A 15999-nucleotide genomic window follows, 5' to 3' on the forward strand; every position below is an offset into this window, starting at 1 on the left:
CACACATGGATGCATACACACACGCTCTCTCTCTCTCTCTCTCTCTCTCTCTCTCTCTCACACACACACACCCTGTAGTTCCTCGAGTGGGGCAGTGGATGGAAGGAAGACTACTCTAGTGATGCGAGGTGTGATTTTCTGGCACCTCAGCCCCCTCCCCACTGAAATGGCTTCTCTAATTAAACCACCTGGCAGGCTCTGGCTACCTGCTTTCAGGGCCTTCCTGGTGCCTGGTCCCAGGGCGATTCATGATCTCCTCCCCTCCCTCCACCTCCTGCCCAAGGGATACCAGAGTTCTGCTCTGGCCTATTGTTTGCTGCATTCAGGAGCCACCATGTCCCCTGGGGGTGGGGGCAGGGCAAACTACTCTTGTTTATCCAATAACAATTAATACTAATTAATCATGCCAGTCCTGAGTCAGGCAAACAAAATTCAACAAAGACTACCCCATAGGGCTGAGGCTGGGATGATGAGGGGGTCAGGCATCCCTCCTGGCTTCAGCCCACACCCACAGTTCTGGTTTTCCTGTGGATATGTGTGAGGGACAAGTTACCTAGGGATTGACAAGTCAGACTTACAGCCTTCCATGATAGAATTTAAGCTTGTCAGCCAGGTCTTGACCAGAACACAATGGACTGCTGTTAAATACCACCCTACAAGCCCACCCTGGTCACTCGGTCTGGTAGTAGTGGGAATAGAACCCAGAGGGCCTCACATGTCACATGTTAGACAAGTGCTTTACCCACCCCGCTCCTCGAGGGCAGCTACCATTTTACTAAGACAGCATCTTATGTTGTCCATGCTCGCCTCAAGCTTGGTTTGTAGCCAAGGACATTGGGCTTATGCTGCTCATCCTCTGGAATGCTGGGATTACAGGTGTGTGCCACCCTACCTGGTTTATACCATGCTGGGAATTGAACCTGCAGCCTCATACATGCCAAGCAAGCACTCTACCCACTGAACTACATCCCCAGACTCAAGGATGATTAGTCTTAAATGTCCTTTGATCTGAATGTTTGTAGTACCAGAGAAGAAAGCTGGGTGTCTGCCGGGGGGGGGGGGGCAGCCAGTGCCCTTATATACAGTACCATCTCTTTCAGGGATCAGCCATTCGCTCTGCTAGAGTATCTGTTATGCTAGTGCAGAGACCCTGGGAAGCATCCTAGCCCACACAGGTGAGTAGTTCCTGATCTCCTTCATGGGTAGGCTGAGGCAATGAGCGGCTCCTCTGAGTTGAAATATTCACCCCATACATTTAACTGCCAGGGAGGCCTCAGCTGATCTCCTACCATCTTCCAGGATCCACAAGAAAGAGCACACTGCTGACTGAGAATTAGGGCAGGCTTGGGCTGTGCTGCAGGCTTTCCTGTTGTTAGGTATTGGCCATGTGGCTCTAGGTACCTATGATGCATGCCTTGCAGGCCCAATCAGACCCTCCCTTTCCAACCTGACAGGCTCGTGTCCAATTGTAGAGTCACAGGGAACTGTGAATGGTAACTACCTGAGGGTCTGTCTTGTTGGTAGATGTGGTGCCTGGCAGAGCTGGCAGAGGATGAGGCCAGCTCTTATGGTTTTCCCAATGTCCACTTGGCTCTTAGAGCAAGCAAACAGGTTCCTATAGCAATTGGTAAGGCACACTGGAGGATTCTGGAAGGACAATGAGTGGACAGCAAGGAAGAGGCCAGCACTGCCTATATGGAGCCCTCTCCCTTCGCAAAACTGGGTGAAGGGGCTGGACAGATGGCTCCGTGGTTAAGAGCACTGGCTGCTCTTGAAGAAGTCCCAGGTTTGGTTCCTAGCACCCATGCGGTGGCTCAATCTGTCCCTAATTCCTGTGTCCAGGGATCCAGTGACTTCTTTTAGCTTCTTTGTGCACTGGGCATGCACACAGCATAAACATACACACACAGGGGCTGAATACTCATACGTAGAAAATATAAATAAATCTTTAAACAGTCAGGGTGGAGAGTGGGGCTGGGACATTGGTGGGACTGGAAGGCCTAAAAGGAAGCTCAGGTCAGGGTCCAGGCATATGACATGCCCTTGACACATAATGGACTAGAGAGGAGCCCAAGGGTTGGGAGACTCAGAGATGTAATATGAGTGTCCTTGTGTCAAAACAAATCCAGTGAGGTGTGGTGGCACACCCCTTTAATCCCAGAATTTAGGAGTCAGAGGCTCCTAGATTTCTAAAATGAGGCCAGAGTTTGTTTATGAAACAAATTCCAGGACAGCCAGGGTTATAAGGAGAAATCATCTTAAAAAACTAAAATAAACTAAGTAAGTAAGTAAGTAAGTAAGTTAATAACTGTTTTCTTTTAAAAAAAATTTTTTTTTTTGCTTGCCTGTGTGTATGTGCAGTGTGTATACATTTCTGGAGTGTCTGTTGCTCGCAGAGGCCAGGAGAGGGCGCCAAATCTCCTAGAACTAAAGTTATAGATTGTGAGCCACTCAGTGTGGGTGCTGGAGACTGAACCTGGATCCTTTGTAAGAATAGCAAGTGCTCTTAACCACTGTAGGCACCGGGACTGAACCTAGACCTTGTATAAGGAATGTCCTCTAGCACTGAGCTATGTCCCCAGCAGTTCAGGTATACCTCATTTAATGGTTTTCTTTTATGAGACAAGGTCTCACATAGCCCAGGCTTCAGACTTGCTGAGCAGCTGTGGGTGACCTTGAACTTTTGATTGTGCTGGGATCTCAGGCATTTAATACCTCTGGTTTGCAATGCTGGGATGCAGGCCTCTTGGATGCTAGTCAGAAACTAAAGAACGATTCACAGCCTAGCAACTAGCTTCTTTTCTTTTTTTCTCCCCCCACCCCCCCCACCCCGTTTTTTAAATCAATGAATTCCTTTGTTAAAAGTAAAAACCACATCCTTTATGGTCATGTAACAAGTTGGAATAAATTCCTGGACCACAAACAACTTAGAACGATGGGGCTGGTGCTTTATTCAGTTCACCCTCCGCCTCTATTTGAAGCTATTGTGCTTTGCCATTCTAATCAAAGCCCTGGAGAGTGTGGGCTGAGGCATGTGGGAGGGGTGGGGGAGTGCAGGGTGGAGGGTACTGATCTTGTCAGACAAATTGAGGGACGCCCATACACACAGCAATGGAAGACCAATTAGGTGATGGACGATTCCCTGGGTGTTGTGAATGTATGCCTGAAGTTCTAAACGGACATCTATCCCTGAGTGACAGGGCATCCCTAGCTAGCTCCCTATCCCGTGTCTGTTTTTCTTCCCTCGTCTTCAGCTGCCCCCAAAGCTTGATCCCTTAATGCTGAGGGCTGTCCTCAGTCCCCTGAGCACATTTTCTTCTAAAACGACTTTCACTCCTAACAAGGTGTTCTGTCAAATTCAAGGAAAATAATTGATGCTATGGCTTAGGAGATGGATAGGTCCAAAAGGAGCATTTGCCTCTTTAAGGAAGAACTCAAATACATCTCAATTGGTTGGATGTGCACTGGAGATCTTCGTGAAGCAAGGCCTCTTTCAGGTCCACGTGCCAGGCACCAATCAAGCAACTTCAGTCCTCTTTTGTTACCAGTTTCGGCTGCATATTCCCTAGAAGAGAGATCAAGCCCCACGCTTGACGTCTGGGCTGCCAGGGTGGGCGGAGACACTGAGATGGGGCGCGCCCACTCTGGGAGCTGCCCCTAAACCTCAGCCCGAGGCCTCTCCTGTCCCCGGAAGGAAGCCAGGGTAGAAGAAGGGCGGCCGGGGTGCCCCAGCACGCCTCACCTTCAGGGAAGATACATCCCGGGCTTTGATCTTCCGTAACACGGCCTGTCCGGGGCAAGGCGCGGATTCGCCTCGTTCCTTTCTATCTGCCACCTATTCGGCGTTTCCACGCAGTCGTCGCCGGGCGCTGGCAAGAGGGGGACACCGGGGACAGCGAGGGGGCCCCTCCACCCGGCGCCCAGGAGGCGGCGACAAGGCGGGGAGGGGCCGCCCGCCTCCTGGGGCCTGCGGCGCGTGTGAATCAGTGTGCAGAGCGCAGCGCACGGACTCGGCTGGCTCACCCTGCGTGCGGGGAGAGGATGCTGGCAGGCTGCCCCGGCCTGGGCCCGCCATCCGCAGCGCGCGCCGCCGCCGTCCTCTGCGCCCACCGATGCTGAGCCGCAGCCCCGCGCCTCTCCCAGCCTGACCCGGGGCCTGACCGCGAGGGGACCCGCGCACAGGCTCCGGGCGGACGAGCTGGCGCGGCGGCACTGCGGGAAGCAGCCTGCGGCTAGCTGAAGCCCACTTGGCTCGGCTCTGCAGCCCCGGTTTGGAGCGCGCGGCTCCCGAGTTCCCGCACAGGTCAGCGCCAAGCCACGACCCAGGGCTGGGCTTCCACGAGGCTGCAGAGCCCGAGGTTGGGAAGGGGCTGGATTCTCCCAGGGGTGGGTGGGGGAAAAGGAAGTAAACAGAAGGGAGATGAGGGAATCCCCAGGACCGCCCCGGCTCCTTCCAGGCACGTTTTCTTTTCAGCTTGGAGCCAGTGGGCCTGAAGGGAATTTAGGTGAGGAAGTCAGGGATAGAGCCGGGCATACGAGGGATGGAGAGATGGCTAGGCCCCTCCAGAAGCCCGACGCAGGAAACCGGGTGTCTGGTGTGGACTGGACTGAGTGTGTGGGCGTGCTTGGGAGGCTGTGGTGTTGGAGGTTTGTGTAGCATGGATCTGTATGAGGGGTAGGTTGGGTCAAGGAAAGAGGCGCCATGTCCTTAGCCATGTCCTTTTAAGTTGCAGATGTTCGGTGCCACCTGTGTCCTGGGAACCCACTAAGCATTCCAGCTCTTCATTGGACGCCCTTCATTCATAACCAAGAGGAACCTCCCCGCCTTCCCCGGGTCTTACGAAGCCCTGGTGAAGTAGCTTGACCTGCAGGTCTCCCTTCCTCATTAGAAACAGCCAGCAGCCAACATGCCGAGGAACCAGGGCTTCTCGGATCCCGAGTACTCGGCAGAGTACTCAGCCGAGTACTCGGTCAGCCTGCCCTCTGACCCCGACCGCGGGGTCGGCCGGACCCATGAAATTTCTGTGCGGAACTCGGGGTCCTGCCTGTGCCTGCCTCGCTTTATGCGGCTGACCTTCGTGCCTGAGTCCTTGGAGAACCTCTACCAGACCTACTTCAAAAGGCAGCGCCATGAGACCCTGCTGGTGCTGGTGGTCTTTGCGGCCCTCTTTGACTGCTACGTGGTAGTGATGTGCGCGGTGGTCTTCTCCAGCGACAAGCTGGCGCCCCTCATGGTGGCAGGCGTCGGTCTGGTGTTGGACATCATCCTTTTCGTGCTCTGTAAAAAGGGGCTGCTCCCAGACCGAGTGAGCCGCAAAGTGGTACCCTACCTGCTGTGGCTGCTCATCTCGGCCCAGATCTTCTCCTACCTGGGCCTGAACTTTTCACGCGCCCACGCAGCCAGTGACACTGTGGGTTGGCAGGCCTTCTTTGTCTTCTCCTTCTTCATAACGCTGCCCCTCAGCCTCAGCCCCATCGTGATCATCTCTGTGGTCTCCTGTGTTGTGCACACGCTTGTCTTGGGGGTCACTGTGGCCCAGCAGCAGCAGGATGAGCTGGAAGGGATGCAGCTGCTGAGGGAGGTGAGTCCCACCCTCCTCCCTATCTGTCTATTGTATTCCTTCTCTTCCAGCCAAGTCTCACTCAGGTGGGATTGCTTTCAATGCCAGGAGTTGAACGCGTCCTGAGTGGCCTTGGGGTCCCAGTTGTCAGTCCAGAGGACCACCACTCAGCCCCTAGGAGTGTGCACCCCGATGTCATATGGTGTTTTTCCTAGAGAAAGAACACTGGGCCTCGGGGCCACTCAGCCAACTGTGCCTGGTTAGAGTTGGTGACAGCACCTTGGATCTTGGTGTGGAGGAAGTCTTGCTCAGCCAGTCTATGACCCAGGTCAAGAGACGGCTTGTGGCAAATTCTGCTTAACTCCAGATGGTGTTTGACTTGTGGGGGTTCAGTGCTCTCAGTCAAATGGGGATCCTGTCTGCCCCGGATGCAGAAGCGGCTGTTATCAAGATCCAAAGGAACAGAGATGAAAGCCTGTTAGGTTATGTGAAGAGCTTAAGGAGGGAAGGCGTGGTCATCAGATACCCTGCTTCTTCCTTAGCGCTCAGAGCATCACCAGAAGATAGGTGATGTAAGGGAGGGTGGTCTCCCATAGAAGGCAGAAGTGGGGACACAACAGGGACGGCTGTCACGGCCACTGTGGTGTGGAGCGTGGTGTTGCGTCCTAGCAGGCTAGTGCCACCGAAGGCATGGGCAGTAGAGATTCAGCTTTGCTGAGTTGTGCTCCCATCAAGTGCTACGAGAGACAGCAGAAGATGGGCTGTGAGTCTGGTCTGAATTATCTGGTCATCCTTTAAAAGGCTCCCCAGAGACGTGAGTCAATGCGTTCTGTATCTTACGACACACTTTCCAGTTTTCCATATGTGACCAGAGAGCAGGGAAGTGGCCGGGAACGGCCATCAGGTTTCTTCCGTCTGCTTCCAGAGGTCTTTCCCCCACATCTCACTGTGGCTTCTGTCTTACCAAAGCCTTTGTCATTGTCTGCTTGGGTTTAGGGCATGGCTTACAGTGGTACCTCTGATGACAGAACTTTGAGGGGCCTGTTCCGTTGCCTCCCAGCTGTTTAGAGGGAAACATGACTTCTGCTGGGTTTTTAACTTTTTTTCTAGGTCTTGGTACAACGTTCTTTCTATTTTTCCCATTCTGGGTCAGGTAGGAACCTATTTCACACACACACACACACACACACACACACACACACACACACACACAAATATATATATTTGATTTATTATTTTGAGGCAAGGTTTCATGTAGCCCAAAATGGTCTTGCTGTAGCTGAGGGTGACTTCAGCACCTGATTGATCCTTCTTGCTTCTACCTGCCATGTGTTAGGATTGCAGATGTGGGCAACTGTGCTCAGTTAAAGTTCACAAAGGTTTTCTGCTCGGCTCAGCACCAGGCTAGAGCCTGTGCAATTATAGCATATCACCGTGGTTTTGTTTTTCTTTTTTTTTGTTTGTTTGTTTTTTGTTTTTCTGGTGCTGGGTGTTGTCCTGTGAACACCTGTTGTTGCTGTCCTGGCTTCCTGGGTTGTTGGCGTCTGCTTATGTCTCTGCTTGTGGACAGGTTTTTGGGAGAACGTCCATTGTCATTGCTATTGGGCATTAGTTAGGACAGGAAGGTCTGGCAGCATTTGGGGTTTGAGGACATATTCCGAATCATTACCTACCTTCAAGTGCTTCTTCCTTTTTCTTCTTGCCAGGGTCCCTGGCTGCGAGTACATCTCCCCAGTGTGCTGTTCATTAAGGAGCAAACCAGAAACAAATCAGAGAACAGAGCACAGAGACCCTCCCCCCACTTCTGACCACATGTGGACCTGTTTGTTGCCAAGAGACTTTGGGGGTACAGAAAGCATCTTCTATTGAGCAGTCCTTCCCTAAGTCTGGGCCTGCCCAGAGTGCTGAGATGGGGCACAGTGGAGCCTTGTCGTGGTAGAGAATCTAGGTTTAGTGGGGAGCAGACTTGAGTGACTGTAGATAGGGTGTCCCCAGAGGGTCAGCAAAACCAGTGACAAGATTACAGGGGGAGCTGTCTCCTGGTTGTGGTCCAGGAAGGTTTGCCTGCAGGTTATTTGGTTGATGGAAGGACCTGATTCTTCTTGCTTAAGCTCTAAGTGGTGGAGGGTAAGGCTTGTATGATGTCAGCCTAAAGAGGTGACCGGCTAGGGGCCAGGATAGACAGGGTATACCTGAAGTTCATTCAGACAGAAGCCACTGCCAACCCGTGGAAACTGGCGAGCACTGAGCCATGTCTGGTATATTCCACTCTCATGCAAGATTCTCTACCCATGTCTTCTCAGCAAGGGCCTGGGAGAGCCCCCAGGTCATAGGGAAGGAATCACAGAGAAGCAGCTGTTGATCTCTGGCAGCAGAAATGAGTAGAGCCCAGGTGTGCTAGGTCACTGACCAGGGTCCCCACATGGTGGTGGGAATCTGTCTCCTTAGCCTGAAGGCAGGATCCAGGCTTCCCTTTCTTATCTACTGGGGATAAGTGATCTCTCTGCCTGTTTGTGGTCAGCACCCACATCTCAGTAGATGGTGCAGCTTGTAGAGTCTCTGAGTCTCTGTTCATCAAATAGATGGGAACACTGTCATCCCAACCATCCCCTTGCTCTGAGGTTTGTGTTGATACTTTAGGCCTATATCACTCTGAGCCTCATCTTCTCCACTCAGCAAGAAGCTTAACTTGGAAGCTGCTCTAGGAAAAGAATCTAGTTAAGATACATCCACAGGGTGGGTCCCTGCAGATCAGTTTTGAACTCAAGATTACTGGTCTTAAAAAGAGACTAGGACTGCAAAGAAATAAGAGCCCTAATTGGAAAGAGGAAAAAAAAGAAAAATTAGTAACTCAAGAATAAAAATGTTAAAGGCCGGGAGTATATTTCAGTGATAGAGTGCTTGCCTAGCGTGCGCTGGGTTCTCTTGAATTGAATCCCCAGCCCTGCAATAAAAATAATATATACATACATGTTTATAAAAATAAGAGTTTTGCATCCCAGGGGATGATGATCCTGACATGAAACCGTGCCTAGAACTTGGCTTTGGGGATAGAGGGGAAAGGGGGGTGCTCCCAAGGTTAACTCGGGAGCCTGAGATAGGAAGCTGGAGGCCAAGCTTTTAAAGTACATGTTCCAGAAATTTCTGAGTCACTTCTTTGGGACCAAAGTGAATTTTCTTTCTTTTTTATTTTTAGTCATTTGTTTATTTTTATTTTACATGCATTGGTGTTTTGCCTACAAATGTGTCTGTGTGAGGTTGCCGGATCTCCTGGAGTTCGAACAGTGGTGAGCTGACATGTAGGTGCTGGGAATTGAACCCAGGGCCTCTGGAAGAGCTTAACCACTGAACCGTCTCTCCAGGCCCAATGTGACCTTTTCAAAAGGTGTCTAGTTTCCCAGGTCCACTCAACAAAGTCTTCCTTCATTTATGGCTTTAGTACATTTCATCTCTGAGTACTATGGAAACCAAGATTCATGCAGCGTTGCTGTGGGGACAGATACCAAGGACCAATTTCCCTTGGGTGTGAAGAAAAGCGTCATTCTTTCACCCTGGTGCTTGCTTCTCCAGCCTGTGGGATGAGAACTCCCTTGAGAATGAGAGGGGCAGGGGAGTAAGGGCCAGGTGTCCAGGTCCTCTACCAGGCAAACTCCCAGGGGTTTCCTCAGACTCCACCTGGGCCCAGCTTTCTTCAATTCCTGCCCATGTCTTTCTTTCCTTGCTTTTTGGCTCTGTCAGGTCTCTCTCGAGGACACCTGTAGTTGTGGGGGAGTCTCGTGGTTTTGGTTACCTCTGTGAGTGGCATCAAGGAAACATTTCTGGTGCCAGAGTCTCCTCCAGGCCCCACACACTCATGTCTATACTTGGCTCTTCTCAAAGGGCCAGTGAATGGGGTTCTAGTGAGGACACCAGGTGGTGTTGGGGCTTTGTAGATCGCTAATATTACAGAGTCAAAAGTAGAGCCTCGCCGGGCGTGGTGGCACACGCCTTTAATCCCAGCACTAGGGAAGCAGAGGCAGGTGGATTTCTGAGTTCGAGGGCAGCCTGGTCTACAAAGTGAGTTCCAGGACAGCCAGGGCTATACAGAGAAACCCTGTCTCGGAAAATAAATAAATAAATAAAAATAAATAAATAAAGCCTCATCGTCTTTGGGTCTGGGACAGAGGGTCAGCTACGGGATTCTCAGGCTGTGGTCAGGGGAGCCTAGGCCTAGGGCTGCTTGGGGAGGAGGGATGAGTCAGGAGGAGCTGTAAGCTCCCTCATCCAGGTTCTGACATCTATGCCTCTTATAGCACAGCCTGCCCCTGAGTATTTTAACTATCCTTGGGATGAGGTGAGGGAGCCAAGTAGGCAGGATCCGGAGCAGTAGCTGGTGGTTGGGATGAAGAGAGCCAATATGGCAGTGACCCATAACTGCTTCAGAGACCCTTTTACATACTCACACAGGCTTCTGCTGTGTCATTAAGAAATGAGTCTCTGGTGAATGGAGGGCCTAGGAATCCTTGACAAACTGTTTGTAGACTGACCACACAGCGGGAAGGCTATTTGGGAGTGAGTAGCCTGCCGAGGCCTTTATGTGCAAGGTGAGCCTTGGCTGTGATCCTTCCATGCTTACAAATGAGCCCACTAGCCACTCACTTAGGGAGCGTTGGCTCTGGGGATCAGGGAGGGCTGGATTGCTGGAGAGTCGCCTCTAAGTGGTATGAAGGGGTTTTGGAATCTGGGCCTCCTGCCTGCTGCTTTGATAACCCAAATATCTTTGCTGAACGATGTCAAAGAACAGTGCCCAAGAGATGGGAGGCCCTGTGATAGAAAGCATTGCTCTCTGCTCCTGGGAGGTGGGCACAGAGAGGATAGAAGCCCGTAACAGTGAGTTCTCTGGGCATCCCTGGCCAGGTGTTTGTGAGAAATGAAGAGGGATTGGGGAGCGAGGGATGGGAGGGTCAGCAGGCTGGCAGGGGGTCTGGACTCAGGCAGGGCACTTTGGGGAAGAGGAAGCCGGATGTGGCAGAGGTGCTGGAGACAGAGGCAGGAGGAGGCCTACTCACTCAGGGCTTTGCCCTTGGGCCCTGGGCTCTTTCTCCCAGAATGAGAAAGTGGCAGCTATCCTTTTATTTTTTTAAAGATTTATTTATTTTATGTATATGAGTACGTACTTTAGTTGTACAGATGGTTGTGAGCCTTCATGTGATTGTTGGGATTGAACTTAGGACCTCTGCTTGCTCTGGCCAACCCCACTTGCCCCGGCCAAAGATTTATTTATTAGTATAAGTTCACTGTAGCTGTCTTCAAACGCACCAGAAGAGGGTATCAAATCTCATTATGGGTGGTTGTGAGCCACCATGTGGTTGCTGGGATTTGAACTCAGTACCTTTGGAAGAGCAGTCGGTGCTCTTACCCACTGAACCATCTCACCAGCCCGCAGCTACCCCTTTTTGAAGAGCTTGCTGAGGAGTTGAAAGCAAGGAGCTGTAGGGCCATGGGATCCAGCTGCATTGGCTGCTTGGAGGATGATGACTGGCTGAGCACATAGATGGCTTGCAGAACCCCCATCCCCAGTGCCTTCTCGCTGCTGCTGCTGCTGCTGCTGCTGCTGCTGCTGCTCCTCCTCCTCGCATTTCTCTGTGGTCTTTCCCGATCTTTATCTCTGTATAAACAGCTTTCGCTGGGCTGTGTTGGCACACGCCTTTAATCCCAGCACTCAGGAGGCAGAGGCAGGTGGATTTCTGAGTTCAAGGTCAGCCTGGTCTACAGAGTGAGTTCCAGGACAGCCAGGGCTATACAGAAAAACCCTTTCCAAAAAAAAAAAAAAAAAAAAAAAAACCCAAAAAAACAACAACAAAAAAACCAAAACAGAGCTTTCCTCATGTGTCATGAAGGTTCACAGGCAGTTTAGGGCTCACTGTTCACATTATTCCATTGACATTTTGTGGTTAGCATTGGTGGCCCCAGGTTTGTGATTTTTTTTTTTTTTTTTAATTAAGATCAGTATTTTGGAGACAGCCAAGTTTTGTTTTTGGAAGGGAAATGAAGCTCAGGGCTGGGCCAGCTGTGGGGACTGGGGCTGCTTTGTATGAACACGTGAGCACACATGCTCTCTCCAGAGCCTGGTAAATTCTCCATGAGAATTGCTAGAATTCTAAACTGCTTAGTCTTCAGTCTCCCATCCAAGTACTAAGCCGGGCCTGACTTTGCTTAGTTGTCAAGATAAAAAAGAGATTGGGTGTTCAAGGCCGTGTGGCCATAGGCCTTTGCAGTTTGTGTGTAACAACGCAGGTAGTTCTGCCTAGAAGGTATGAGTATCTTATGCTAGTCTCAGTGCAAAGCTATCAGGATACTAACAGCCTTCAGCCCTTGGCCACTGATGTCCATAAGTGACCTGCTGCTCAGACTACCTCATTCCCTTTACTGTGACATAAAGACACTGGAACCATTTGATTCCTCAGAAATAAACTTATTTGGACAAATAGTTCACTTTGTGCTTTCTAAGAACTTTAGTAATGTGGGGTGGCCTGCTTCTACACAGCCTGCCTACAGAGAGGGGTCACAGTCACCCACTGGGGCTTCAGGGAAGAAGTTTGTTGTTTCTTGCCGTCCTGGGCGTTGGCTCTGTTCTGATGGCAGTTTTTCTGATTTACTGGCTCTGTCTGGGGTCACTTTCTCTGGCTGCTGGGCCTGTTTCTTCCAGTAGTCTGTGTTTGGCTGATGGCTCTCCTGGCAGGTTCTCAGAAGGATTTGCTTTATGTCTGGAATCTCACTATCTTTGCAGTGTCTCCATGCAGTTCCTGGGGCTCCCAGGATCACAGCACGTGATCTCTGGAGGGAAGCGGCTGCTCCCAGGTTTTAATGACTGTAGTCTCAGTAATATTGGTCAAAGCAGTATAAGATTGACTCAGGTACAAGAGGAAATTGATTTTATTCCTTGATCTGGGCGTGACCTAGTACAAGGCAGGGTTGTAGTTGGAGCAGCCATCATCTGAGGCTTTCCCCAGCTAGGAGGCACATGGAATCCGCTAGGGAGAAGGGACTCCATTTTATTTTATTTATTTTACATTTAACGTTTATTTTGTTAATCATCATTGTGTGTATGCATGTGCATGGTACATTTGTATGTGTGAGTGTGGGCACATGTATACATTCTATAGTGCACATGTGAATGTCAGCCTTTGGAAGTCGGTCCTTTCTGCTGTATATTTTGGAGATTGAACTCAGGTCATGTGGCTTGAGTAGCAAACAGTTTTGCTTGCTGAGCCATCTTGCCGGCCCAAAACTCAGTTTTGAAGCTGTGAGTCTGTGGGGATACGGGATGTTCAGTGGCTATGGGATGTTTGCGAAATTGGACTGTGGTCCAGAACAGGGCTACATTCTTCACTGAGCTCATGAGTCTCAGGCGGGAGTGATGGTATGTAACCGTGATCCCAGATCCTGGATTTGAAGTTTGAGGTCAGCCGGAACTTCGCAGTGAGACTGTCTCAACACCTCCCTACTAAGATTCTCCATGAGGTCCCCTGTGTAGTTGCTTAGTTTCTTGAAAAATTTAAACAACCAGGCAGTGGTGGTGAATGCCTTTCATCCCAGCACTTGGGAGGCAGAGGCAGGTGGATCTCTGTGAGTTCAAGGCCAGCCTGGTCTGCAGATCGAGTTCCAGGACAGTTAGGCTTCCACAGAAATCCTGTCTCAAAAAACAAAAAGAGAAAAAAAGAAACTGTTTTATTATACTTAACCTGAAGATGGGCTTTCAAGCACTTCTGCTCGGGCTTGGCTTTGTCTTCGATGCATCGGAAGAACTTTTTTTTCTGACTTTAATTTTTTTTTTTTTTTTTTTTTTTTTTGGTTTTTCGTGACAGGGTTTCTGTTGCCCAGCCTGATTTCAAGGCTGGGGTTACCTTGAATGTCTCATTCTCTGGCCTCCACCTCCTGACACTGGGGTTACAGGCAGGTGCTACCGTGCCCAGATTTCTTGCCTTTTCAAACACAAGCTAGATCATATGTCCAGGACACTGTGCCAGGTCACAGGAAGCCATCTATACCTCAAGAGATGCTGTCTAGCTACACCACAGTGCCAGTGCTGGCCTTGCTCTGCACACACTCCTGGCTTTCTCCAGGAGGCAGGCCTTGCTTATGTGCATCTTTCAGAGATGCACTGTCGTTTTCCCTGCGGGCTGTCACGTGTTTCAGGAACTAGAAGGACCTGTCATGGAGTCTCTGCTGTGCCTTGTCTGCATCCATTGGTGGGTAACCAGCTGTGGAATTGTCACGTTCAGCTTTCCATATTCCTTCTTCACCTTTTACTCAGACTTTGAGGAAATATTCTTTTGTTGGCTTGAGAGTAATTTTATTTATTTATTTTGTTGGGTTTTGTTCTTATTGTTTTGTATAGAATAGAGTTTATTTAGGGAATGGGGAGGGGAGTTGAGGGAATAGAGACAGAGAAAGGCAGAGAGAGAGGTAGGGGGAGGGAGAGGGTGAGCACGCTTTATTTATTTTTTTTGAGGCAGGGTTTCTCCGTGTAGCCCTGGCTGACCTGGAACTTGCTCTCAAGACCAGGCTGGCCTCAAACTCAGAGATCTGCCTGCCTCTGCCTCCTGAGTGCTGGGATTAAAGGCATGCCCCACCCCCTCCTAGCAAGAGTAATTTTTTTTAAAGCAAGATTTTACTCTCTTTTCAATATCTCTCTATTTTATTTGTGTTTTGTTGCCCACATGCATGTACCTGCACCACATGTGTGCCTGGTGCCCCTGGTGGCCAGAAGAGGGTAAGATCCACTAGAACAGGTGTCATATGTGTTTTTGAGCCACAGTTGGGTGCTGAAAACCAAACTCTGGTCCTCTGAGAGTCACAAAAGCCACCTCCACAGCCCCCAGGGTTTCTTTAACATATCCTCTGCCGCTTGCCCCTAAATACCTTTCCTGACCCAAGGGAAAAGCTGCAGCCAAGACAGGAGCTTAGAAAATGAGTCATTGACTTTCCACTGGCCTAGTTTTCATCTGGTCCTCAGGCACAAGTGATTTGCATAAGATCTCTCAGAAGATCCACGGAGCGGAGTTGGAACCGTGGACGTCTCCCTCCCCAGTGACCATCTCCCTCCCTTGTTCCTCCAGTCCGGGGAGAAATTTCCATTCCTTACGCTGCTTAACAAATACTTTGCCAGAGCAGCAAACATTGTTCAGGGTGGGCTGTGTAGGCCCACTGGCTGGGGAGCAGATCCTGCGTGCGGGAGGACACCTGTCAGAGAAACTCAGGAAGAGCCTTCGAAGCTTCTTTTGAGTTGGACCCTGAAGGATCAATAGGAGTTTTCCAGGTGGAGCAATGGAAAGATGGCTATAAGAGGTTCATGACTGCTTGGGGCTGGTGAGAATCACCGTGCTCCAAGAACATGGCTGGGTGGTGGGACAGGTGGAGAACCAGGGAGTGGAAGGACATTAGTCTTGTCTGTCTCTCTGTTTCTGTCTCTTACACCACTGAGCTGCAGCCTCAGCCCTGGTATTTTTGTTTTTGTTTTTTTTCTGGTACAGGGTCTCACTATGTAGCCTTGGCTGTCCTGGAACCATGTACACCAGGCTGGCTCCACCTGCCTCTGCCTCCCAAGTGCTGGGATTCCTGGCATGCACCACTGTGTTTGGTTTACAAGGTCTTGGGGCTTCATCCACAGGAGGCAAACCCTTGACCAACCAAGCTACATCCCTAGCTAAGCAAGGGCTTTATTCTTATGATGATGGAATTGTAGCAAAGGAATTCAAGCAAGGGACAGGCAGGATCAGGATTGTATGCATATATGGATTATCCTGGTAGATGCCTGCTGGAGTAACCCAAGGAGGATGTTCTGGGCTACCTACCAAGATGGAGACAGGGAGGGATGAACTTTGTGTGATGCCCTGTGGGACATCCATCCAGATCAGTTCTGTATGTACATCTTCTGTATACCATATACTGTGCACTCGAGATCTGCAGCTTAGAAGAAACCTTCAGACAATGGAGAGTTGCAATCACCAAACATTTAAGGGGTGAGGAGCTGCTTGGGGGAGAGAAGAAGGCTTAGGACGGAAGTGCCTCGAAGCAGCCATTGTGTGGAGTCCTCGGTGACAAACTAAGACCCGTCTCAGTGCCTACTGGGGGCCTGCATGATACAGGTGGCCTGTGGCAACAGTTTTTGTCTGATAGCCATTTGTACCCTGACAAACAAGGAGTGGAGTGCTACCTTGTTACCTGGTGGAGGCAGGGGCTGATGTCCACACGTACACCTTATAAACTACAGAGCCTTCCATGGGTGACTGCTTTCCCTCCCTCCTCCCTGCCCTCCCTCCCTCCTCTTTCCTCTTGATCTTAGCCCAAGCTGGCCTCTAACTCATCAGCCTCCTGCCTCCAACACTTGAGGGCTGGGATTACAGGCTTCTGTCACCGTGCCTGGCTAAATTATTTCTCGATTCCATCTGGTCCT

General features: G+C 50.5%; 1 protein-coding gene across 5 annotated transcripts in view; it reads left to right on the forward strand.

The window, feature by feature from the left end:
* Nucleotides 1–3656: 3656 nt before the first annotated feature.
* The window catches only part of Adcy3 (adenylate cyclase 3), a 78869-nt gene continuing 66526 nt past the window's right edge, over nt 3657–15999 (forward strand). For 2 of the 5 annotated variants that reach the window (XM_021178608.2, XM_029484630.1), the window contains exons 1-2: nt 3657–4358; nt 4734–5582. In XM_021178608.2, the coding sequence (XP_021034267.1) occupies nt 4908–5582 (675 nt within the window). In that variant the 5' untranslated portion in view covers nt 3657–4358; nt 4734–4907. Of the gene's footprint in view, nt 4359–4727; nt 5583–15999 lie in introns of all 5 variants that reach the window. The other 3 variants (XM_029484628.1, XM_021178609.2, XM_029484629.1) reach the window with 2 other exon arrangements.

The sequence above is a fragment of the Mus caroli genome, chromosome 12 (assembly GCF_900094665.2).
Source record: "Mus caroli chromosome 12, CAROLI_EIJ_v1.1, whole genome shotgun sequence".
NCBI classification, from domain to species: domain Eukaryota; kingdom Metazoa; phylum Chordata; class Mammalia; order Rodentia; family Muridae; genus Mus; species Mus caroli.